The following is a 24,722-nucleotide window of genomic DNA, read 5'->3' as shown; positions in this document are numbered from 1 at the left end:
GGTCTGGTAACAGGCTAAAACAAGGCCCTAAAATAATAGAAAATGTGCCCTTTAGGATTCCTGAACCAACGAGGAATGCCTGGCGCTTTCGAAAAGTTGGGTCACTTTTCGCTCGAGAGTGCAATAATATTTACATTTAAAAGCCGTCAAAACCTCACGAAAACCCGTCGTATGGCAATAAAACTTGGTATGGTTTGTTTTCAAGCCCTAAACTACTGATATATTGGTATAAACCCGGAAATTAAGAGTTTCTCGATTTATTTAGGGCAGGTTACTCTGGGAATTGCAAAAGATGTGAATCACATGACACCTCTGTTATCAGAGAAAGTGAAAGAGTGTAAACTGTCGAAGTTTGATTCTTAAAAAATAAAGTAACACGCCCCTTCAATTTGTGCAGTCTTTATAGAAAGTCACGTGACAACTTATTAAAACGGCATTGTCACCAGTTTTCTAATCTTTTAGAATCAGCGCAATTTAATAGGCAATCCGCTCTAAATTATCAGTCACATTCTCGAAGAAACTCCCAATAGACACACTGGTTTTACAATTTTAAAATATTTTTCGCGTTTAGGGAGTGTTCATTAAATACACCGAGGGGAGGGGGGGGGGGAGATTTTTACTCAAGACAGAGTAAAAGATTTCAGAGCCCCCCTTTCATTGTAAACATTCTTTTTCGGTGCCCCCCCCCCCCCCCTTTTAGAACCCCAAAATTTCCAGAGCCCCCTCCCCTTACGATCTAAATAGACCAAAAAGTCTTTAAATCAGAAAAATAAAAAACAACTCAAAAGTCACATGGTCCGCCCCAAATGGTAAAGTATACATTGTATATATATATATTTGTTTTCGTTAAGAATGCTTTGCTGTATAAAAAGAGATAATGTCTTTTATACAAAGTATAAAACATTGTATGTATATCGTTTTGTGGATTTGCAAAGATAATAATCTGTATCGGTGGGTAATTCCAAGTGTTATATACTGAAAGCTGTAAGTATCTATATTATTTTTTATAAAGAAAAAAATACATTGTTTAATTTGGCTTAATTAATATTTAATCTTGTGCTACAAACTAGATTATATCAGTAAAATATTAAATCTGAAAAGTACGGCTCTTTAAAAATTCAGAGCCCCCCCTTTGAAGGACCTTTTTTAAGAGCCCCCACCCTCAATATCTTCACTCCACCCACCCCCCCCCCCCCCCTCGGTGTAGTTCATGAACACTTCCTTACCGAAAGTCTACAATGACATAACAGCGACAATGCCGCTTTAACCTGTGTGATTACAGCTGTTCATCTTTCTCCTTTCCCTCTTTCATTTGATTCCTTTGTTGTTTCTATGTTTCTTTCTTTTTCCTTTTTTCTTTTCTTTTTTTCATTCCTTTTTCTTGCTTTTTTTTCTTGTCTTCTTTAATTATTTTTTTTCTTCGTTCCTTGTCGTATTCTTTCATTGACTCTTTCACTCTCTTATTTTCTTCCCTTTTCCGAAACTCAGGAGTGTTTAGCTTGCTACCCTTATCAACTTCAACAGGGGGCAGCAAAATAAAACTGCTAGCACCATCACCCAAAATATGACTCCTATGACATACACCCTATCAATGAGGTCCTTCATTATGCCGCCAGTAATGCCTGGAAGATTATAGTACCTATACGTAAGCACTGACATCGCAGGGGTCAAAATGACGATAAGGAATAAGCCCCCAGCGAAAACGGACGTGGTTGCCCGGATGTAGAACATCTCAAAGTTGGGAACCCTACTCCAGCGGTAAAAACTCGATATGCCCTTCCACAGAGACGTTATACAGATAGCTGCCATATTGAGAATTATAAGTCGATGACTTGCATCCAGCTTACTGTCGAGAATTTTCTCGTCTAAGCATTCGCCTGTCTTTGCACATAGCCAACAGACGATCCCGCTATTCCCTTGCTGCAAGGCAAACAGTTCGGCCGTTATTGATGACATCGGGATGTCCTGGAAGAAACTTGCAGCGAGAAGAAAATATAGTTTTGTCTTCACTAAAAACTCCCTTCCTTCTTCTCCTAGTTCCCGTTTTTGTGCGGAGAGGTATAATGTGTATACCCAACTTAGAATCTGCAGGGTGAAAATCATGCTAGCGATGGCAAGGAAAAAGCAATATAGGTAAAAAACTCGCTGAAAATGTTCGGTGACATCATCGATTCTCTCTCTTCCCCAAAACACCCCAGACGAGCAAAAACTTGGCACGGTAAAGTTTAGTTTAGTAACATTTGGCGTAGACTTTACATCTTGTAGGCTGACCTGGGTTTGGAAAGCTTCACTTAGGACGAGGCAGTTTGTGAAAATGTCAAACCCTTGGATGGCTAAGAAAAGGAAAAACTCCGCTAAGACCCCTTTGTTCAAATTCACCCACCATTTTGGGAGCTTCATACCGAATACGATCTTTGAGACCGGCTTTTTGCTTGTTCTTCTTCTCTTCTTCTTGGCTTTGTCACTTTTGGCCATCTCAAGTTGCTGTTTTTTCATAAGAGCATCAGTTGCCAAATCTTCGGCAAGCCTCCCTGTCTGCATGGCGACAAGGGCTGACATTTTCTTGAAAGCGATCAAATTATAGGAATGATAACTACAAGGAATAGTAACTACTTCTCTTTGTATGGTCGCCAAAAAAAGTACTTCAAAGGACTTTCCTTCGAAAAAATAACTAAAAATAATTAATTCACAATTGAAAGCTTTGAAATATTAATGCACAAAAAAGATGAATTAGAAAAACTGTTTGTCCTAACTGGTGGTAAGGAAAATGCTGGAGACTAGCCATAAAACTATAAGGAAAGTTATTGGACTTTGCTCAAAGAGTTTATCACCATCTCGCCCTCACGGTCTTCTGGGTAAAAAATTTGGACGCAATTTATAAATACCCAATAGACCCTGAGAATTACGATGTGTGAATGTATTCCAATAGTGTGCTAGCCAGCTCTGAAAACGTTTAATCTTGCGCTCGGGATACAACTAACCGTAACCGCCAGTGCTGATAAACGCAAGCGTAGTTTCAGTACCGCGCGGTTAAACAGCCATTTTGTTTTGAAATGGCGGCGTTTTACCGGCAAACTGTCACATTTTGTCGAATGCTAAGAAAACTAGACCAAACTTAAGACTATAATTTTCTTTATGACTTCCTCATTATCAAACAAATCTGTCATCTTTTGTACAGTATGGTTTTAATGCTGTAGTTAGTCAAACGGCGACTGAAGTCATCATTTCGTACCTTCACTCGAACGATTCAACACTACGATTATGTTTGTTTTTGTCAGAGCACACGCATGCGCATACGTTATTCAGCACTGTCACCGTAACCCTAAACCTACACCTCGGGCGTTGGCCATATGGCTGTCTCAGGAAAGGAGCTTTGGCCGTTTGCTGGTTTGGGGACTGGTTATGGGCGTAGCTAAGATCTCGCCTAGATTGTGCACACATGCACGGCTGCGACTCCATGGGCTCAAATACATTTTTTATATTAAGAATGTGCTTTTGGAAAGAGTGGAAAAACTGATTCCTTTTTAATCATACGTTCTTCAAGCCGCATTGTCACCAGTTCACTTCCGGAAGACCGACGGAAACCTTCAAAATAAGAATCCACACTATATAGGTCATCCGCTATAAATTATCAATCACATACTTAAAGAAACTTGCAACAGACAAACTGCTTTTAAAATTTTGAAATATTTTTCGCGTTTTCCGTTAAAAATCATCGTTAAAAAGATTATTATGTAATCGTCCGGACGTAGACTGGTGACCATGCGGCTTTCACCTAATTAAATGTTAAGTCAACGATTGTTCCATAGAAAATCTGGTTTATTTTTCATAAACAACACAGCTGATATGACACATATTCATTTACAGATATTAACAACGCAGTTTCTATTTGTTGTTTTTAACAAAAAACATGAAGATACGCTTGTTTAAAGATGAATTTAATTCCAACTTCCCTCTGAAAAGTCTCGATCAGGCAACTATAAAATATCTCCGTCTAAAGAAGATTAATCCCTTAAAACCAAGCTGTAAAATCCAGAAAGCTTTACTTGACATTTTTTGCCTCACCCATGTTCCTTTTTTATTTTGATATTTTTTTTCTTCCTTTTCAAAGGAAAATTCTAATGCGGAGCGTTTTTGTTTCATTTGTTACCAAATAACTCTAAAAAATAAAGTATATTTTCATTGGTATAAACGGCATATCCGAGATTTCAGATTACAGATTTCAGATTACAGATTTCAGATTACGGAAGCACGGGTGGCCTAGTGTGTTAGCGCGTTGGCCTCTCACCGCTGTGGCCCAGGTTCGAATCCTGGCTCAAACTGGGGATTTTTTCCGGGTTTCTGCCTTGAATCGAATTTGTCACAAGTGAGTTGAAGTTATTCTCCCGTGTTTCCAGTCTTCTCGGATAAGGACACTAAACCGGAGGTCCCGTCTCTTCAAGCTGTACTACACTAAACCTGAACCGAAGGGACGTAAAAGAACCACTGGGGACGCAATAAACCCTCTGGCAGTGACCACCCCCAGTGACAGTGCTTGCTTAATGCCTCCTAGTATTAGCGAAAGCTACTTAGGAGTAATAATAAGAATAAGAATAAGAAGAAGACATCCTATTCCATAATTTAAGCTTTTTTTCGTCATTTAATTCTAGTATGGTCATTTCAGATCTGGTGTCGCTGAAGAGCCGAGGTGCATCTTTAGTATTTCCACTGTTCCAGGAATAAGTTTGCATGGAATTGTGTTCCTCGAAAGCCTTTTGTGGGCCTCCAAGCGGTGGGCCCCTCCGAACGAGTAGAAATAGTTCCCTCCTTGTCGGCCCTTTATCCATAGCACGTCTATTGGTGGGACCAAATGCCGTGTATTGGAGTGCTGCGGAAAACAAAAACAGCTTCACTTTAAAAGGGAAAAAATATCTTAAGTACATGCATTCAAAGATTACAATACCCATATGAGTTATTTGAGTGGCTTTATCTTGTGGCAAGAGGACGGTAATACTTCATTTCCAACATTTCAAACCATTTTAATTAATGGATACTCTTTGTTCGCCCGACACTTTTAAGCTTTTATCACAACAATGGACAAGTTCATCCGTTGGTTCGTCTTATATGTGCAGGCAGCTGCGAACTTTATTTAATAGCATGACTAATTCGATACCGTTGGCTCAGATAGCAAATTACTTCTAGTTTCTGCTATACTTAGAATTTTCTCCGGTCTAGGCAATGTCAGAGCGACGCTGCATTAAGTATCCCTTAATAATTAATGTAATTCCCTTACGTGCAACATTGACACAGCAAAACCCGTTTTACGAGCACGTCAAGCAGCGCGTCAGTTTAAACGCGTGTAATCTCGCATGCCAGCCAATGAATGAACGCTTTGACACTGCAGGTATATGTACATAGGATAATTAGCATAAAATAACCCAAAGCCAAACCCGTATTTCCCCGAAGGACGATTCAGATTATATAGTCCAGTTCAAATAAGCATAAGGCAAAGTTGCTAGCAAGCTAGGCACAGTTGATAACCTGGTGCACATTTTTTTTTTGTATTTTATTCATTTGTATTATTTCCTTGTAGTGTTTCGATTGGCCTTTTTGACTGAGAAGTGTCAATTTGTTATTGCCCATTGATCTTGTAACACACTTTTATTTGTGTTTTATCACAGATGCACAAAATTAAATGGAAAAAGCACAAATATTCTTCAGACAGTTATCTCGTCAACTAACATAGAGCATTTTTCAAAAGAAAGCGAATTTCTGATCTGACCGGTATCGTGATTTGAAAAAAGAAAAAAAAAACTTTCTGGGTCACTGATTACGATTACCTGTCGATCTAAAGATAATGTTTTTCGATCTAAAATTTTCGCGAAAAGCGGACAAAAAGAAAAATTTAATTCAATACATTTTAAACGAATTTCCAATTCGCCGATTATCGAATGATCATGCTGAATGCAAAAATTTCGATAAGAGGATCCACTGTTAATCTAATTGCGCGCGGTTATAATGGGCAGAAAAAAAGCTTTTTCCTGAGAATAAAATCACCATAAGCAAGAGAATCCTCTTAACCCACCGTTAGCACAGTGACAAGTGATTGCACTTTCCTTTCATCCAGATCTGCGACGAAGGGCCGCGTTATTGCGTTTATAGGGACGGCATGCGTCTCTGTGATACCAGCAGAGTGGACGCTATGGTAACCGACGTCTGCTGTACCTCTTTGAATAGCTCGGGAGTTCCTGATGTGCATCGTGGAAATCACTAGAACTCCGAGCAGCAGCGATAATGCCCTTGTCATGAGGAGTAAGGAAATGAGGCGAAGGCAGTGTTCACGTACTGGATTACCTGTTACGTTGCCAGGCAACAAATCGCGTCTTTTAGCTTTTAGACGCTTGAACGGATATCCCGCCTTTTCCTATCTCATTCCAAGTATTTACGTGCTAAGTAGTACATTTTAATTTAACTATCAAATATAATAATTTTCACCCGGATTCGCGGTATAGCAGACGCAGTGTGTCTTGCACTTGGGCTGTCATATATATTTTTATCGTACAGAGCTAATTTTCAATTACTGCCGAATCCGTTGTATCGCGACCCGCGTTTTCAAAACACGATTTGTTTTGGTTTTCTGTTCCGTCAATAAAACCATTCGGAGCCAATCAGAATCTTGCTTTGTGCACTTCCCTGACTTCCCTTTGGACGAAAACCAGACAGTCGCGACAGAAAGCCAGGCAACTAACTGCACTAAGCGAGAGATGGCAAGAATCTGATTGGCTTAGAATAATTTCAAAAGACAAAAACAAATCGATGTTTTGAAAATGCTGCGTCGCGATACAACGGATTCGACGGTATTAGAAAAGGCGATATTTTGGGTGTGATCGGGGTTGAGGTGAGGAGGTGCTGGAGGGGGTAGGGAAGAGGATTAGTGGAAACTTATGTTTTTACTATAAGACAGGGATTTTCAAATGTAGATTGTTTTGATGTTTAGATTGTTTTCTTGTTTTGAAAACTGTCGTTCGGTCATTTCCTTATAAAGACATTACATGGCATATTTGGAATCTTCTTTATCGCTTTTGTCGGCCTAGAGTGTATGTCGAAAATTTCCATATAAACTTGCAGGAATTCATGCTTATCACGATTTTGCAGGCCGCCATTTTGAAAAAAGGCCCAGGCCTAATCCTTAGCGTTTATAGAAAATCACAGGTCTCCCGCGCACTCTTCCCAGGCTCTCGTTTAGACCAGAAGCGTGAAGATCTGTCAGTGAGCCTGGTTACTAAATGTGCGCCTCCCGTGTCACTATGCACGCGGTATACATCAACAAAGATGTCGGCTTTCCCGCGCTTTTCACTTTAAGTTGTCTTTGAGTTTTTAAGATGGCAATGTGTGATTGCTCGAGCGGTGAGTGCTAGGTAGTAACACATTATTGCGGTTTACTGATAGAACACGGTAGGGACTTTATTCATAACACTGCTTTGTACCGTTGTTTGTAGTTTATTAAAGCTAAGCTTTGATCTTTATGATAATATTTACACTAAGCTATATAATAAAAGAAGGTAAAAAGGAAAAAAAGAAACATCTGTTTTTTCATCTTTGGCTTGGGTTGCTTGTTTCTCTCATGTAAAATTTTAAAGCTGTATGTAGATCTCATGTAGAAATAGAACTATGGCATTTGTTATTTGAACATAGATTTATGATTATGGCTACTATTTCTCCTATCTAAATCTGCATGGTTTCAATTATTAACAAATAAACATTTCAGATAGCCCTGTTGCTCTTTTAAACATTACTATAATGCAACCAGTTAAATAAGAAAAGTTCTTTTGACATTATACCTGAAAGTTCTTTTGACCTATATACATGAAAATAAATGAATAGTTATTTTGAGCTACCATATTTTGAACAATGACGTCATTCATTGACTGTTTTTTTACGCCGCTGTTGTCTGTCTTGAACAACCTTTGCAAACTCATCTGTGGTTTTCGTATTTTTCTCTGCCTCATAGAGCTTTTTTAGCTTGACAGCTTGCTCTTTGTATGTTTTACAGCGCTTTCTTTCAAACTCCAATTTCTTTTGAAGGTTTTCTGAAACTTTTGATGAACTCTCTTCAGCTTTCCTATACACAAACTGCAAGAAAAGCTGCAGAGCAATAAGACCTGAAACTACTCCAGATTTGTACACTATAGATACGACCAAAGCCAAGATGCTTATCACCATATCGGCTATTGCTTTAAGTTTCTTGTGCTTTGGAGAAACTGCTACTTGCCCTTGCATGACATTAGGTGTTGCTGATGTGCTTGCTAGCTGCAGTAGATTTTCTGCTACAACACTGTCGTCATCAGGCAACTCAACTGCTATCTCTTGAGCTAGAGCTTTCATTGATGTCTTTATTACTTCATCATTTAGCTGTGAGGAGTCTGTGTCGATGATGGCAGCTCTCATTTCTTCCATCTCCTTAACTTGCCATATCATCTTTGCCAGGGTCATTCTCTTCTCTTTGAGGCTTACATGCTCATTGTCAATCTCCCTCACCATTGTGTCGATAGCTTCTTTTTGCGCCTGTACCACGTCATGTTCTTTCTCTAAAAGTTCAGTCAAATCGTCCAGCTCCTCATTCTGCTCCTCCACAATTTTCCTTTCTTCGATGAGCTTTTTCATGACCACTTTCTTCCCATACCACACGTTAGCACAAGTGATGACCAGTAACAAAAGCACACTGAATGGTGCAAAAGGGTGCGTTGTCGTGACCTGCATCAGTGCAATAGCTAGTGCAGCCCAAAGCGGAAGAGAGGCAATTCCCAGATTGATCCATTTGATATCCTTATCTAGACAGCCTTCTGCCTGGTTCTTTCTTTTCATCATCATGGCTTCCTGAAGTTCCTCTTGAGCCCGTTTCTTCTTAAGAATCTCTAACTCATTTCGTAAGCGCTTGTACTCCTCAAAATTTATGTTATTACGATCGTCATCTTCAAGTCTTGCCTTTTCTACCAACTTCAAATGTCCCTCTAAGCTGCTGATGCGATGTCTCTGCTCCTCAAGAACATCAACTTCATCAGTTTCTTCGTCCTCGCCTGATGGCAATGGCTGGGTGCCCTCTAGCTCTTGTTTAAGGTCTTCAATAACCTCCTTGTCACTCTCTATTTGTAGTCTAAGCTGCTCGATCACGACTTTCGCTTCAGGACTGAACTCATCTTTTGCGTTAACAAGTCCAATACGCTTCAAGCTCTCTCTTGCATTTTTGCGATAGCGGGATATCTCGAAGGTTGTCAGAGCAAAGAGTACAGGCGTCCCTAATAGACCAAACACGAGAGGCAGATGCTTGGGGTCAACATGGTAAGATACCAAGCTTAGAAGACAGCCAGCAACTACATAAAACACCAGTCGGACCTTCCATTCTGTTGGAGGTAGCTCAACTGTTCCCTGCAGCATTCTGAATTCGTTTTTAGAAATATCAACATGCTTTTTGTATATTATTTCTTGTAGCTCTTGCTCAAATATGTCATCGGTTGGAGAAGCAGCCATCAATGTATTGTGCTCAGTGGCATTGATTACTTCTTCTTTGATAGGTGTCTTCCCTGATGTTTCGTTACAACTTGTTTGTGTGATTTCTTCATTGCGGCTCTCATCTCTCGTCCCATCAACTGATGATTTACTAGCTTCCTTATATGCTTCATTCAAACTTGATTGTAGTCGTTCGTACCGCTGCAACCTACGCTTCTTTTCTTCTACTTCAGCCGTGAGCAGCTTTTTCACGTTCTCATTGGCCTTGAGTTTACGTTTGTCTATTGCATCGTTGGACTTTTTCATCTCCACAATTCTCTCCTTCAGCCCTTTCAGCATTTCTGTCTTATTCTCGACGTCCTTTCGCAGTATATCAACCTGGGTGCCAAACTCTTCAATCACCAAAGTAGCATCCGATATATTCTCCGACATTGTCTTACTCATAAATTCACTTTTCTTCAGCTCAGCTTGCAACCCATTGAATAACTTTTTCATGACGGCGAAAGCTTGCTTGATATTTAGTATCTCGTTCTCTTTTTCAGTCATTGCAATACGATGCTCTTCTCTCACTTTCTGCATGACAGTTGCCATGTGGATCACTCGATCCTTCAAGCGTGCTATCTGCTCATTTTTGTTTTCTCGTGACGGAGCAGCATCAACATAATCTGCAACTCTACGAGCCTCGCATGCACCATCAGTAGTAATGATACCATTAGAAGTTTCTCCAGTCACATTGCCGATGACTGCGGGATCCTTAACTCCATTATTATCTCTGTTATCGTCGTTTTTCTTCCCAGTGTCGTCTGAATTACTTGGCTGATCCTCTAATTTTAGAGTTGCTTTTGTCTGGAGCACCTGTGATTTTAGCTCGGTTACCTCTTGCCGTAATTGAGCCATCTGAAGATTCTTGATATGCACATCAGTTTGCATGGCCTCAAACAACAGCTTAGACTTTTTAATAGCCGCCTCATATTTTTTCGTCGATTTTTCAAGAGGACGTAGACGCATGATCTCTGCTTGTAGTTTGAAGATGCATTTCTCGTTTTCCTTATCCTCTTTCTCTAGGTCTTTGCACTTGGTGGTTAGTCGCTCGATCTCTTGTTCTTTCTTCATTAGCTGCTGTATCAAACTTTCTTTAGAGTCCTTGTGCAGCGATAACTCTTGGATAGCTCTCTGCAAGTTGCTAACATCTTCCTCTGTGACACGAAGGCGCTCTGACTTTTCGTGCAGCTCTTGTTGTGCTTTTTCAGACTTTGTTTTGAATTCTTTGAGTGAGTTGATCTCTTCCTCCTTGTGATGAGCAAGTGACTCAAACTCACTCACTTTTTCTGACAGTCGTTTAGTTGCCTCAAGCTTTTCTCGTGCAAAGTTCTTCTCTTCCTCATAAAACTTTTTTAATGTTTCCCTCTCTTCTTCTATCTCTTGCATCTGTGTATTTCTTTTTGCCATCTCAAACCTCAGTTCTTCAATTGTTTTGCTAGATCTTAATTCACTCTCTCTCACCATCATGTTTATTTTCTCTATCTCGGCTGCAACTTTTTCTTCTGCCGCTTTACTGATCTGAGACATTTCCGATTCCTTATGTTGTAGCTGTTTACGATATTCTTCAACCTCTGTCTTTAATTGTTTCTGGGAGCCTTTCTTCTTGGCCACGGCTTTATTGATTTTGCGAAGCTCTCTTCTGGTGCTATCATTGCTATCATCACTGCTGTAATCGGTAACCTCGTCTAAATAGTCAGAGTCTTCCTCGAGTTCTCTTGTCACCTTAGCTGAGAGTTCCCTCACCTTCGACAGAGCTCTTTGAAGATGCCCAACCTTATTTTCGTACTCCCTGTTGTACTCTTCTAGCCTTGCTCTCCTTTCAGATTCACTCTCAAGTTTATCCTTCAGCTCTGAGGTATGAATAATTTGCGAGTTCAGGATCTCCTGCAGGCTCTCGGTAGCAGCGCTCTCGTCCTGGATTTTCCTCATTTCATCCCGTATCTGCCGATTACTCCGCCTCTCCTTCTCCAAGTCGTCTTTTAATTCCGTCACCATGACGTCCAGCTCAGCTAATAGGCTGTCGCGATTGTTGAACTCGCCGCCACTTTTGAGGAGCTCGCTTAACTCTCTGTTGTTTTCACGCTCACGTTCAATTGTAACTCGTAGCTCGTCAAACAGCTGGACATCAGAAAGTACTTGTTTCTCCAACTCTTTTAGTTTCTCTTCAAGATCTTCATTCTTCATCCTTTCTTTATCCAAGAGTTCGGAGAGCTCTCGGTTACGTCCACTTTCCGAATCAATATTTTCTCGCAATTCCTCAAACAGTTGCTCGTCCCTGTTAATGTGCTCTTCAAGTTCTTTTAACTTTGCCTCAACCTTTGACTTGGCCATTCGCTCTACGTCAATATCTGCAAGAAGATTTTCAATCTTGTTTTTCTCGTCTCCGAGCTGAGAGACCAAGCTGCCAATCTCTTCGTCTTTGTACTTGGTTTCCTGTTCAATTTTCTCCAGCTTGGTAGCAAATATTTGTTTGTTTTCTTGTTCTGCATTCAGCGCGGTGCTAAGCTCCTCTACGATGATCTTCTCTTTCACGGCTACTTCCTCAGTTCTTCGAGCCTTTTCTTCAAGCTCTCGCAATGTGCTATGTTCTGCTTCAAGTCTCTCGCTCATAATCCTATAGCACTTTCTTTCAGTCTCGAGCTCCTCTTGCATCTCTTCAATGGCCTTATGCTTGGCATAGAGCTCTTCCTCAAGTTGTGAAAGCTTGCCTTCGGCCTCGTATCGTGAATTCTTATCATAGCCAAGCTCTTCCCGGAGTCTCTCGGCCACCTCCCGTTCCTCCATCAGTTGGCCTTTAAGTTTCTCAAGCTCTTCCTGATATTCGATCTTTACCATTTGCTCTACTGCTAGACTTTCCTTCAGTTGGTTCACAAGGTTCATCTCTTCTTCCAGCCTGTCACTAAGCTCTCTGTTTCTTTCCTCGTGCTCGTGGAGTTTGTTCTGAACCTGGGATGTGCTGTCTTGCATATGTACTCCCTTCACCTGTTCAGCAGTCAACACTTCACTCAGCTGTAACGTGCGTTCTTCTTCCTCTTCGAGCGCTTTGCTTATCTGCTCTGTGACCTTCCGTTCCTGTTCAAGTCTTTGCTCGAGCTCATTCACTAACGCTTCTTTGAATGAAAATTTGTTTTTCTCTTGGCGGAGCATCTGGGAAAGTGATTCTATTGTTTCCTGGCTGGACCTGACGTTTGCAGATAGCTCCTCGATAGTTTTATTGCACTCTTGTAGTTTGTCTTCCATTGCGATGAGTTTTTTCTCTTTCTCGGAAACTTCTTTCATGAATTTTTCACTGTCCTCTGTCCCCTTTCGTTTCATTTTCTCTATTCTATCTTCCAATTCTCTTATTCGGCTTGTCTTCATTTCGTTGGCTTCTCGTGTCTCATTTAAGTTCTTCTTCAAGTCTTGTAAGATTACAAAGAACTCCGCGTTCTTATCTATTATTCCCTGGAATTTCTCAAGAACCATGGTTATTCTTCGCCCCTCTTCCGTGAATATGTTCTCAAAGACTTGCTCAAACATGATCAAGTGTTCTATCAGCATAGGATCATAAGGAATTTGATTGATACTTTCTTGTACTTCAGCTCTTATTTCTGTTTGGCTCTTACCTCTGCTTTCAAAGTACACAGAAGCGTCAGATTCCTGCCTTTCCTCTTCAGATTGTTTCGCGCCTATCTCTGCACTCGATGAATCGCTCCCGGTCTCGCTACTCATGAGATCCGAATAAGCAACAGTCAGCGGCATCGCTGCTCTTATTTCTGGTACAATAACCTCCTCATCAGCATCCTCGCGCTCTTTGAGTGATCGATCTTCCTGGACTGGAGTCGGGCGTTTTCCTGGAATGTTCTCGGGCTGTCTGAAGATTGTCTCCCTTGCAAGTACACCTTCCTTTCCATTATTTTCCTCTGGCAGATCCTCTTCACTCATTCCGCTCAGCCCTATGTACCTCTCTCTCATTAGTTCAAGCTTTTCCATCATCCTTCCAATAACGTCTTCGCATTCTAAAGATTTTGCAAATAAAAGATTTATCTTTTCATCTTGTTCATCATTCCTGTCCTTCTGTTTTTGTAGCTGCTCATCCAACTTTTCGTTTCTTCGTTCCACCTCATTCATGTTTGCTTTTAAGTCTTGAATAGTTGTTTTTTGTGATGATAATTTTTCGTGAAGTCGTCTTATTGGGCCGTATCTCTGTTTACTAGAAATTCCTTCTTCGTCGTCGTCATCCCCTTGTGGTCTGCGATGAAGTTCTATCCTCATTCTATCCACCTTCCTTTTCAGTTCACCCACATTAGCCTGATACGTCTCCACCTTTCTCTTTAACTCTTCCATCGTCTCTAAATGCCCAGTGCTCCCCTTCTTGTCAATAGCAAGCAGCTCCTCCAGAGCCAGTGTTCGCATTCTTTCTCTGTCAGCGATACCCTCCACCTCAGCGATAAGCTTTTGACCTTCTTCCACCTTCTCCGTGAGCTCATGGATTTGATCTTCAAGTCGTACTATTTCACGGTGAAGCTCTTTGATTTCCTTTAGATCGTGATTGTTTGCTTCGTTAAGGTCGCCAATTAATGCTTCTTTACGCTTCTGGCTTTCCTTTTCGGTTGCTAGTTCAGTACTTAGTGTCTCTACCTTTTGCTTGAGCTCTTGTATGATGTCGTCTTTTCTCTTGAGGGTCTCAGTGGCGTATTCGTCTTTTTTCTTTTCTAATTCCCCTTCCATCTCTTCAGATTCCTTCATTTCAATACGTTCCTGCAGAAACATAATTTCTTCTAGCCTTCTTATCTGGGTTTCATATCCTTCAAACGCAGTCTTATTGAAGTCTAATTCTTGCAAGAGCTCTGCAATTCTTTGACCGTCTTCAGCCGATTTCCTTGAAAGCTCAAGGTCTTTCTCCCTGATCTGATTCTCTGTTTCCTCGTACTGTTTGTTCAAGGCTGTCAGGGCATCTTCGTACTTCTCTGCGCGAACCCGTTCCTCTTGTAACAGCTTTTCAAGTTCGTCTGTCTCATTGTCGTCTTCCTCGTCCTCGCTAACTGGTCCAAGCCCTCGCTTCAAAGCTACCACTTCCTTCCTCAACCTTTGTATTACCCTAGCCTTGAAGATACTGTCGCGCTTACGAATTTGGACGTGACTGCTAAGGGATGCGATTTCTTCACGAAGCTTCAACTCTTCGACTGCGCATCGCATGATGAGATCTTCAATCCCGATGTCCTTCTCTGCCAGACTTTGTCGCAAATCTTCCACGATAGTCATAAGTTGCTTGTTTTCTCGCTCAGCCATGGCAATATTCTCTATAGACTTCGACCTTATGATATCACTGTACTGTGTTTCGGCAGCTAGTTGCTCCTCTAAGTCCTCTACGAGAGCGGAACTTTCTTCCGACTTATCTCTCTCCTCCTGCAGCATCATGGTTAGTTTCTCTATCTCCCTCAGTAAGCCATCCTTTTCCTCTTGTTGTGCCGAATCTCTGTCGTCATCCTTTTCTAGCATCGCCAACTTCCCCTCAAGAATTTCACACTTTATAATGTACTCATTTTTGACAAGTTTTTCCGACTGCAGTCTTGTTTGCGTGTCCTTGAGTAGCTCCGTCATTTCCTCAAGACTATTTTCCTTCTTCTGCAGATCGCTAATCAAGGCGTTAATTTTCTCCGCTCGCCAGAGTATCTCTTCTTCTAAGACCTTGATCCGTTCCGCGCTTTTCCACACCTCGGCTTCGAGTCTCTGATTTTCAATGTACTTGTCTTCTAGGAGTTTATCCTTCATCTTCATCTTCTCTTCCAAATCCTCAGAACTCTCAGACGACGATGACTCTGCTTCAGCTTGCTCAGCCTGTTGTTTGCGGAATTTCTTGCGCTTTGCAGGAACATCTCTAATCTCTCGTATAGCTAACAACTCCTCTCTGATCATTCGCATATCTCGTTCATACCCCTCATTAAGACTCCTTGCTTCAGAGAACTTTGTTTTCAGTTGCTCCATCTGAAACTCGAGGCTGCGGTTATTTTTCTTCTCTTGCTCTACCCTTTCCTGTAAAAGACTCACTTTTCCTCTTAGCTCATTCACTCGTGTTCTCTCTTCGGTAATTGTCTCCGTCAAATTTTTGTTCTGAGCTTCGAGGTTACGTACAAGCTTCTCACTTTCGTCCAACAGCCCTCGAATGGAGTTTATGAGGAATGCTTGCTCTTCCTTGCTTTTCTCCTCCTTGTCAAACTTGTGCATCAGCTGTTCTACATTTTCTTCGGCTTCCTTGCACTTTTCCTTCTCATCTTCTAGCTCACCCTCGGTGGAGTCAATGATTGACTCTTTCTCTTCGAGCTGTTCACGAAGCACTTTGAGTTCTTTGGTCAACTCCTTCGCAACCTCGGCTGCCTTCTCCCAGCATTTTGCCGATTGGCTGATTTCTTCTAGTTTAGACTTGGACAGCGAAATCTTCAACTTTTTGCATTCTCGGAACTTTGCCATAATGTGATCAAAACAGCTCTTGACGTCTTCTATCAGTCGATCTAACTCCTCTTCATTGTTTTCTTCCGCATGTTTTGCAACTTCATTCTTCAAATCTACTAGTTTTTCTTTTTTCTCGTCGATAACTTCAAGACAAATCTCAATTCTTTCTTGTTTATCCTGGATATCTTGGAATCTTTCCTTGATCCTTTCATACAGAACTCGTACCTCTGCTTTTGATTTCTTTCCATCCTTAAAACAGCTCTTAACTTCCTCGAGCTGATTCAGGGACTTTCTGTTAACTTCATTCTCTTTGTTGATCGAAGTGAGGAACTCCACTAGGTGTTCTTGCTTTCTTTCTATTTTGTTGAGAAGCCCTTCAGTCTGGAGTTTGAGGCTCGAGAGGTCTGTCGCCTCCTCCATGTTTTCAGCCCAACTGTCATCATCTTCTTCCATTCTCTGCGAAACCATACCACATCATTAACATAAGCGGTTTTTTGGTCAACGCGACTGCCAATAAGGGTTCTTTTTTCAAACAATTGGGCATAATTTTGTATGGAAACAAGCATTAGTGGGATTGTGGGGAAATGTATATTGTATGATTTGCAAAAAGCGGTATTTTAGAATATATCCCTATCTTCTACTTGTTGTTTTATCTCTGAGTGTTATCGTTACATGCCGTTTTAAGAGCATGGCCAACAGCTAGATGATGAATCTCATTACGCACCTTCTTTGCTTTTAAGTAAATATGTCTTTTTATCTATGTTTTATTTCTTTTTGGGAAATTGTTGCATACCTCAGTAAATTTGAGCCATCTTATCAAGAGAAACTCTCCTTCATTACTTGTGAGATTATAAATTGTCAAAGATAACATTGTTATTAGGTTAACGCTCTAGCATTTCTCGTAATCTTCATACTCGTTTATACTCACCTGTAAACAAGTGTCAAGCTTCCGTAAAATGACGCTTAGATTGTGTTTCTAGGGTATTCAGGTTATGTATATACTTTAGAACTCTGAAGACATCGCCTCTACCTCTGCACTGTATTCTTTTCAGCGCAAAATGGATCAGTTTGTTCGTATACAACAAAACGAAGCTATAGTGGTTAACGGCACCTGTCAAAGATGCGAAAACATCTCTCGGGCACAATTATGCGTCTCCTTTACTTATAAACTTAGGTGCAATTTATGAAAATCATTTATTTGTCTTTATTGAATCGAAATTGGCAGTTTCTATTGATCTTTCGGAGTGGGGAATGTTGATTATGTGGTTTGTCGCCGTGCATTATGCTATTTCCGACTCTAACCAGCATTTAAAATTTGGCATGAAGTTGTGAAACACATTAAACATTTATCCCCGATTAACAGGTACCTGGGTTTAGTGTCCCAAGATTTCAACAAGCTGCTGCAAAGGCTAATGGGATTCATAAAGCGTCAATCAAAGTTATTTTGATTTAATTTTTACATGTTTTGAAAAAAAAAATCAAAAAAGCAAATATGGCTCGTAAAAAGGCAGCGAAGAAAGCTAACGTAGTTCCTCAAGGCTTCAGCAAAGGGCTTCTCATAGAATTCGTGATTTTTGTGTTTCTTCAAGGCTTCGACATTTATTGCGACTACGCTGTTTACTTTGAAGCAAAAGATGCGTCTGTGACGTTTGAGAAGATTTCTGCGATGGACCCTGCCATCACGTCGAGCAAAAACTATAGCAAGCCGCTGACTTATTGCACATCTAGCTTCGATACCAACAAGATCGAGGGAATACGGGCTCAATACAACGACGCACTGGGAATCTACCTGGTCTTCTTAGTTTTCGCGAGTCTTATATTTGGATTTGCCTTTTTATTGTGGGTTTGCACATTGGTTTTCTCCGTCATGGAAGCGGACTTTCTTCAAGACAACTGGGATCTCCTAGTTAAGGGAAAAGTTGGATTCACTCTGGCCGCCAATTTTGTACAAGACATACCGACTTCTATGCTCGCAATGGCGCTGTACTTACTTCGCAGGGGGTCGTACGGACTCCTTTGCTGGCAATGCAGTATGAGTATTGATTGCGTCAAGGATGAGCAACTGGAAGTCTTAATGGCGCCTAGTACAACAAATCTGGCTTTACTGATCGTGGCAATTACCATAAGCACTCTATGGAAGGCCATCTCGTCGTTCTTCCGTTGGAGTCGGTTTGACGAGTGTGAGTTCTTTCTTGTCAGAGCCGCGACCTCATTATTCGCCGGCTTCTTGTACGGTGTTATCATCCTTACGCCAATGATGACTCTGCTAAAGTATCAGTACTTTACTCTCCCGGGAGTCACACCAGGCCTGCTCGGTTCTATAGTCGACAAGCTCTTCCTTGTAGGGGCTCTATTCTGGGCGCTCTTGCTCATGGCTATATGCTGTTGCCCGTGTCTTCGATTGATAAGGCTCGCTCAATAGAAGAAGACTCGGTGGGAGTATCTTGAGCATGGCTATATGCTGTTGCCCGTGTCTTCGATTGATAAGGCTCGCTCAATAGAAGGAGACTCGGTGGGAGTATCTTGAGCATGGCTATATGCTGTTGCCCGTGTCTTCTTGGGAAAGAGAGAGAGAGAGTCGTCCTAATAAAAGTCACAAAAAGAAAAACAATGGAAAAAATGCTGCCAGCTTCTGGGGAGGATAGTGTCCTTACTTAAAGCGACATCCTTGGAGCTACCTGTATTCACATTGTATTTAATATACTAGCTTTTATTTTCAATACGAATAAATACAAAAAGCCCAAATTGTCGTGTTTGTGAACAAGAAGAATAAATACAATACACCAAAAACTGGTATTCCACTCTGCCAAATTTTCGTCTTTAATAAGGCTTCTTCAGAGCAGTACTTATTAAAGACGAAAATTTGGCAGAGTCGAATACCAGTTTTTGGTGTATTAGCTTTTTATTTTCATATATAGAATACGCCAAAGAAAAAACATTGCGCGCCACCTTTCGCGGGAAAAAGGGTGGAGCTAGGTAACTCCAGGACCAACCCAACCACTAGTTTTCAATAAATCTGATCCGATAAATTTTAGTTTTACCCTAACCTTATATTAGTCACCAGGCTTCAACTTTGTCAGCTCTAATTTCCAGGCCCCACCATGCAGCGCTGTCATATTCTTTCAAAAGCGGACTTACGTCACTAACGACAAGCCACTCAGCGAAAATGAGTAAGGGGACGAGGCAAGCCTTAAATTAGAATTCATGTTTTTTTAAGAAAAGCTGCACTCACACATCGGCTTATGATATTTCGCTTGAAAACTCCATGCCTCAGCAGAAACGCAGCAGAAACATGACTGCGATATAAGATTTAAATGCGCAGTCCCTATCGTCTTTTACAAGACAGGACATCGGTCCCCCCTCCCCCCCCCCCCCCCCCCCACTACGCGACACTGATTATGTTGTATCCGACCCTCGTTCTCTATAAATAATACTAGCCCTCTACTTGTAGATTCTTTTCACATGCGAATAATTTGATTATTTGTGTTATCCGCCACCATTTCACCAACAAAAAATGTCTTACGCCTTCCCCTTATCCCGTCCAAAACTTGGGCCGCAATGCACAACTGATAATTCGCGAGCACTTCGTTACACTGCTATACTGTACGCAAAATGCTGTCTGCGGAGAAAAGATTTTATAAGTGCAGCGGATTCGTTAGTAAAAGTAAGAAAAAACGGAAAAGTATTCACTTGTTATAATAATATAATAAAATTAAAATAATATCTTACATGTGTTTCGAGATAAAGGAAGCAGGGATAGGATGCGAGACTGTCCTTAACCGAAACTAAGAGTAACATTTACAAACTATTTAAAGAAAAAAAATAGTGTGCGTAAACAGTAAACATACTGCCGGGATGAGGCGGAAGTTGAGTTTCTCGGCCACGCAATATAGAGCGACGTCAAGGCTTTCATTGGATTATTGGGATTATATAATATTCAAGTGTTTTGACTCACTTATGGCCTACGGTGCTCTTGGGCTCATTTTCATATGAGTTATGTTCTTAAGGCGTACCGTAAACACATCGGTACGGCATAGATGACTTGTCTGGGCTACTAGCGTACTATGTTTATATTAGGGGGCCCTTCAAATAGCATTGATTAGCTGCATTTCAGTAGTTGTATAGCGGCTTGTGTCGAAAAGTTTGCTTGTGGCTCATTTATTGCATCCAAGGGTACAAGAAAATAATTATAGTATAAAGTAGGCAATCCTGTCAGTATTACAGAGTTCGCCTCAATGCCACATATAGTGAGTTTTGTTTGATAAAGGCTACTTTATAAATTATAAAGTGTATCTTTTTATTCTTCGAAAGATTCCGTCATTACGATTTCAAATATATTACTCAAACTCTCCTAAAGTGTATACCTCCATGTGAAGGATACTTTTTTCTGTCCGTAATCTGGTAATACTGTGGAGGTTTCGCAGTAGGTTAAATACATCTTACGCCTGTTGTTGGTTGTCTGAAAAAGAATTGGTTATGTTTTCCATACAAGCTCTCTCGCGTGCATGCATATTTAATAATGTACTTGATAAACCTTCGGAAAATCTCCTTGACATTTACCTGTCCTCCAAGAAACAAATGAAAAGATACTACTTACTAAATCAGCACACTAAAGGTTTACATACGCAAAAGAACCTATTCCACGCTCGGCCACTAAGCCTAAAATGTTTCTGTAGTCTGTTTAAAATCCTTTTCGAGTGTGGTTGAAAGATGTAAGCTGTTTTATAGTAATAGTTGAAAAACACCGAAATTTTGAACATGTTAGCATTGATTTCAAGCGGCTAGCACGTATAAGGGGGGAAGCAGCAGAGTAAGCGATATGAGAACAGACGTGCGTCATCGGGTACGGTACCTTTCGTGACCAGTGGACCGGGAACAGTGGCTCTACAAGTGAGGCATGCCCGATTGTTTTCTACATGTTACCAAAAGAAAACAAATTATAGAGAAAAACTATCATTATAGGACAATAAATATTCGTTAAAGATGCCTGTTAGCATAAAAAATTGCATTAAAAAAATTAGGAGAACTCCTTCCTGTGGTGCGACATGAAATTGATTGATAATTGATCCACAAGAGTCCGTAAATGAAAATGCTAACCTAAGTAGATCTGCCAGGAATATGCAATTAATGCTATCAAGGATTGCTGTAAGGGCTATTATTGTATATCGTTCGTTTACTTAAAGCAGCCGTGCCTGGTAAGCGGCTAGTCTCCTCTATTTTCATCACCCGATCATCGATTTCGATTATCTTGTCATGTAAAAACGCGGTATAGAAATCAATAAATTATTATTATCACCCAAGGTCACTGCTTCAGTGGGCAGGTCCTGTTACAGTAGCGCCTCAAAGGCGTTTTCTTTCCACTGACGAACAGGATATGTGTCTTATTCCGTATCGTCAATTTTCGATCGACTGATCCCTATAACAGAGCTAGGGTATATAAAACTGTCTCTAACCTCGACAAATCACTGCAGAGTGACCATACAGCGGCCTACCTTGAACTTGTTTTCTACTATCCCCTGTTCGTCTGGACAATAGATGTATCATGAGAACATTATTTAACAAAAGGTAGCGATAATTTTACCTGTCTAGAAATGAATCGCTTTTCTAATGACTCGCTTTTCTTTTTGAATATTTTCGTCGTGATAGCTGTGTTCTGTTTTTATCAGTGTTCAGATATTTCACGTATGATGAGGGAAGGGCAGCAGTACGATTCTACCTATTCCTTATTTTACTAGTCCTCGGACAAGAATTTACCTCCGCAAGATATGTAGAAAGGCCGCAGAACGGGCAACGAAACATAAAGGGCAAAAGGGAAGATGGGGGAACGTGTTTTAACTTAAAACACAAAGACAAAAGAGTAAGTTCGGTTTATGTTTTAGTAGTCACCCTTTATTTATTGTAGTCTTAGCAGACTACCTCCCTTCTGTTTACACTGTTTACTGTTTTGTTTGGCATTTGGGACCTCTACTCCCCACGTTCAGGCGGTCACTATTTGCAAGTTCCAATTTCTCAATTGAAAGGGGTTTAAATTGCTAGATAAATATCCCTTTATCTAATCTAACACGGTTGCACTAAATATCAAGATGTAAATAATTTCAAATTCAAAGGTAAAATGTGGAAAAATCTATGTACAAAAACACTTGAAATGCTATATAAAAATACTAATACTATTTATTTAAAATGTGGTTTCGCATATCTGGGAACGGATATCTAGCTGAAAATCACCAAATGCTGTGGAAAGTTATCAAATCCTGTGCGAGTAGACAGAGACTTACACACTAACACAATCACAAGAAATGAAGACACTTTACAATGTGATAGACAACAATGCTCTTGCAGGTATGAATAACTTATTCATGCCTAAAATAAACGATAATTTAAGAAAAATGCAACAGCGTTGGTGCTTTCAAAAGGGTTACATACAAACGGTCAAAAGAACCAATTGATCCAGACTATTACAGATAGCACACTATACAGTTCTAAAAGCTATTACTCTTTGCTTCATCTAAAAATCTGCCCACAGATATCCCAACTGCATTTAGGCCTGTGACAATGAGCGCCGAAGTAGGCTTTCTACTTGCAGATCTGGGAACGAATATCTACCTGAAAATCACCGAATGCTGTGTGAAGTTATCAAATCGTAAGCTGTGCGAGTATGCAGAGACTTACAAAACACAATCACGAGAAATGAAGAAACTTAACAATGTGATAGACAACAATGCTCTTGCAGGTATGAATTCAAGAAAGGGGCTTATTCATGTCAAAAATATACGATTGGCGCATAAAGTATTCAAAAGGGTTCACATACAAATGGTCAAAGGAACCAATTGATCAAGAGTATTACAGTTAAGCACACCATAAATTTCTAAGCTATTACTTTTTGCTTCAGCTAAAAAACTGCTCACAGATATCGAGCTGGGGTATGGTCAATTCCAGATGGTTGCCACCAAGTTGATAAGTATTATCAAGATTTCGGACGAACTCCTGGAAGCGATTCATCCCGACATTGTCAAGGAATTTGACCAGAAATGGACAGAAATAAGGGTAAGAAATGTCCCGTATGCAAGTCAATATATCCCTCCACCACATTCCCCACTAGGACCGGATCATGTTTTTTTCTAATATTTTTGGTTTACATTCTCAATACTTGAAATGCCCCATCCCTTCAACACATTTCCAATATTGATTTGTCCCTACCCCCCTTCATCACATCATCCCCCCCTTTATCCCCCCTTTTTGGTTTGTCCCATTCAAACGCTGTAAACATCCGCCAGCATTGCTTGACCACAAGATAAAGAAAATATTGACGAACTACTTAAAATAACCCTCTACAATGGTAATTCCTTCTACAAGCTGCCACCATAGCGAGAAATCAAACAGTGATTAGGGGTGTGTGGGTGTTTGCAAACGGTTTACCCTGTATCTTTGAGTCCTTAGCGCCTATGTCCAGTGGGTAAAGTTTAATTACAAACTGGACTATTATGATTACAAGCAATATAAACTTGAAGTGTGCGTTCTCGACTTTTTTGTACGTTTCCAAAGGCAGGTCGAAAAGACCATGGTCTGATATTTCTCCGTGCAGACGAGGTTAATAAATCTTTTAATATATTGCCATTACTGTCGTATCCGTTGTATCGCGACCCGCGTTTTCAAAACACGATTTGTTTTGGTTTTCTGTTTCGCCAGTAAAACCATTCTGAGCCAATCAGAGTCTCGCTTTGTGCACTTCCCTGGCTATCCACTGGACGAAAACCAGACAGTGTCGCGACAAAAAGTCAGGCAACTGTACTAGGCGAGAGATGGCAAGAATCTGATTTACTTAGCATAATTTGACTGGCGGAACAGAAAATCCCAAAAGACAAAAACAAATCGATGTTTTGAAAATGTGGCGTCGCGATACAACGGATTCGACAGTAACTGCGGCGAAAAAAAAAAACTTAGGCTTTGCGCAATTGCCGATCAACTAACGGTGGGAAAAAAGAAGTGTGAAAAGTTATTTACCAAAGACGTAAAAGCAGCTGACTTTCTCAATCAATTTGTCGTAAACGTATAGATAAATGGCTCTTTTTACCATGGCAATGGTTCTGAGATGGGGGAATCTCGCCCGTTAAATCAGCCAATCACAGCGCGCGTACTTTCCTAGAATATTATGCTTTATTCTGTTTTTATTAGTGTTCAGATATTTCACGTACGATGGGGGCAAGGGCAGCAGTACGATTCTGCCTATTCCTTATTTTACTAGTCCTCGGACAAGAATTTACCTCCGCAAGATATGTAGAAAGGCCGCAGAACGCACCAAGGAGCATAGAGGACAAAAAGGAAGATAGTGGAACGGTATTAAGCAGTCAAAAGAGTAGGTTCGGTTTATGTTTTAGTAGTCGCCCTTTATTTGATAGTCGCCCTTATATTAAACTCCGCACGTTCACGTGGACACTATGTATTTGAAAGTTGCAATGTATCTATAGAAAGTTGTCTCATTGCTAGATAGATATCCCTTCATCTTCACGGACTCTTGGTTGCGCTAAATATCAAGATGATAGTTTATGCGTGCCCCGACACATTAAATGTTTACAAATTCAATGGTAAAATGTGTGGGGAAAAAACTAGGTACAAAAAAAATTATTTAAATACTATATACAAAAAACTAATACGAATACTGGTTTCGCAATTTAGGGGCAAAGGCGACCCGAACTAAATGTCCTTTAGTCGGCTCCACGCGCCCCCTTATTCACTCTATTTTTCTCTCCTGGCGGTCTATCCCC

General features: G+C 40.6%; 4 protein-coding genes across 5 annotated transcripts in view; 1 reads left to right on the top strand and 3 right to left on the bottom strand.

Moving 5' to 3' along the window:
• Positions 1-1,370: 1,370 nt before the first annotated feature.
• Positions 1,371-2,701, bottom strand: LOC116603599. The gene has a single exon (XM_048725341.1). It carries the CDS (start codon positions 2,557-2,559, stop codon positions 1,495-1,497), a length of 1,065 nt encoding a protein of 354 aa, XP_048581298.1. The 5' UTR covers positions 2,560-2,701; the 3' UTR covers positions 1,371-1,494.
• A 1,100-nt stretch (positions 2,702-3,801) lies between these two features.
• Positions 3,802-6,319, bottom strand: LOC5520071 (putative sulfiredoxin). The gene is made up of 2 exons (XM_001639804.3): positions 6,065-6,319; positions 3,802-4,867 (listed from the first exon to the last, which is right to left on the bottom strand). Exons 1-2 carry the CDS (start codon positions 6,284-6,286, stop codon positions 4,655-4,657), a joined length of 435 nt encoding a protein of 144 aa, XP_001639854.2. The 5' UTR covers positions 6,287-6,319; the 3' UTR covers positions 3,802-4,654.
• Positions 6,320-7,417: 1,098 nt separating this feature from the next.
• Positions 7,418-17,149, bottom strand: LOC116603598 (trichohyalin). The gene is made up of 2 exons (XM_032365078.2): positions 16,889-17,149; positions 7,418-16,416 (listed from the first exon to the last, which is right to left on the bottom strand). The coding sequence occupies exon 2, from the start codon at positions 16,411-16,413 to the stop codon at positions 7,897-7,899; it is 8,517 nt and encodes a 2,838-aa protein (XP_032220969.2). The 5' UTR covers positions 16,414-16,416; positions 16,889-17,149; the 3' UTR covers positions 7,418-7,896.
• Positions 17,150-21,328: 4,179 nt separating this feature from the next.
• Positions 21,329-24,722, top strand: part of LOC116603561 — a 12,466-nt gene continuing 9,072 nt past the window's right edge. For both annotated transcript variants that reach the window (XM_048724506.1, XM_048724505.1), the window contains exons 1-5: positions 21,329-21,525; positions 21,627-22,299; positions 22,544-22,690; positions 22,850-23,004; positions 24,133-24,313. In XM_048724506.1, the coding sequence (XP_048580463.1) occupies positions 22,257-22,299; positions 22,544-22,690; positions 22,850-23,004; positions 24,133-24,313 (526 nt within the window). In that variant the 5' untranslated portion in view covers positions 21,329-21,525; positions 21,627-22,256. The remainder of the gene's footprint in view (positions 21,526-21,626; positions 22,300-22,543; positions 22,691-22,849; positions 23,005-24,132; positions 24,314-24,722) is intronic.

This window comes from Nematostella vectensis, chromosome 3 (genome assembly GCF_932526225.1).
Source record: "Nematostella vectensis chromosome 3, jaNemVect1.1, whole genome shotgun sequence".
Lineage (NCBI taxonomy): Eukaryota > Metazoa > Cnidaria > Anthozoa > Actiniaria > Edwardsiidae > Nematostella > Nematostella vectensis.
The sequence above is the reverse complement of the archived record's forward strand: the minus strand, read 5'-3'. Positions and strand labels throughout refer to the sequence as shown.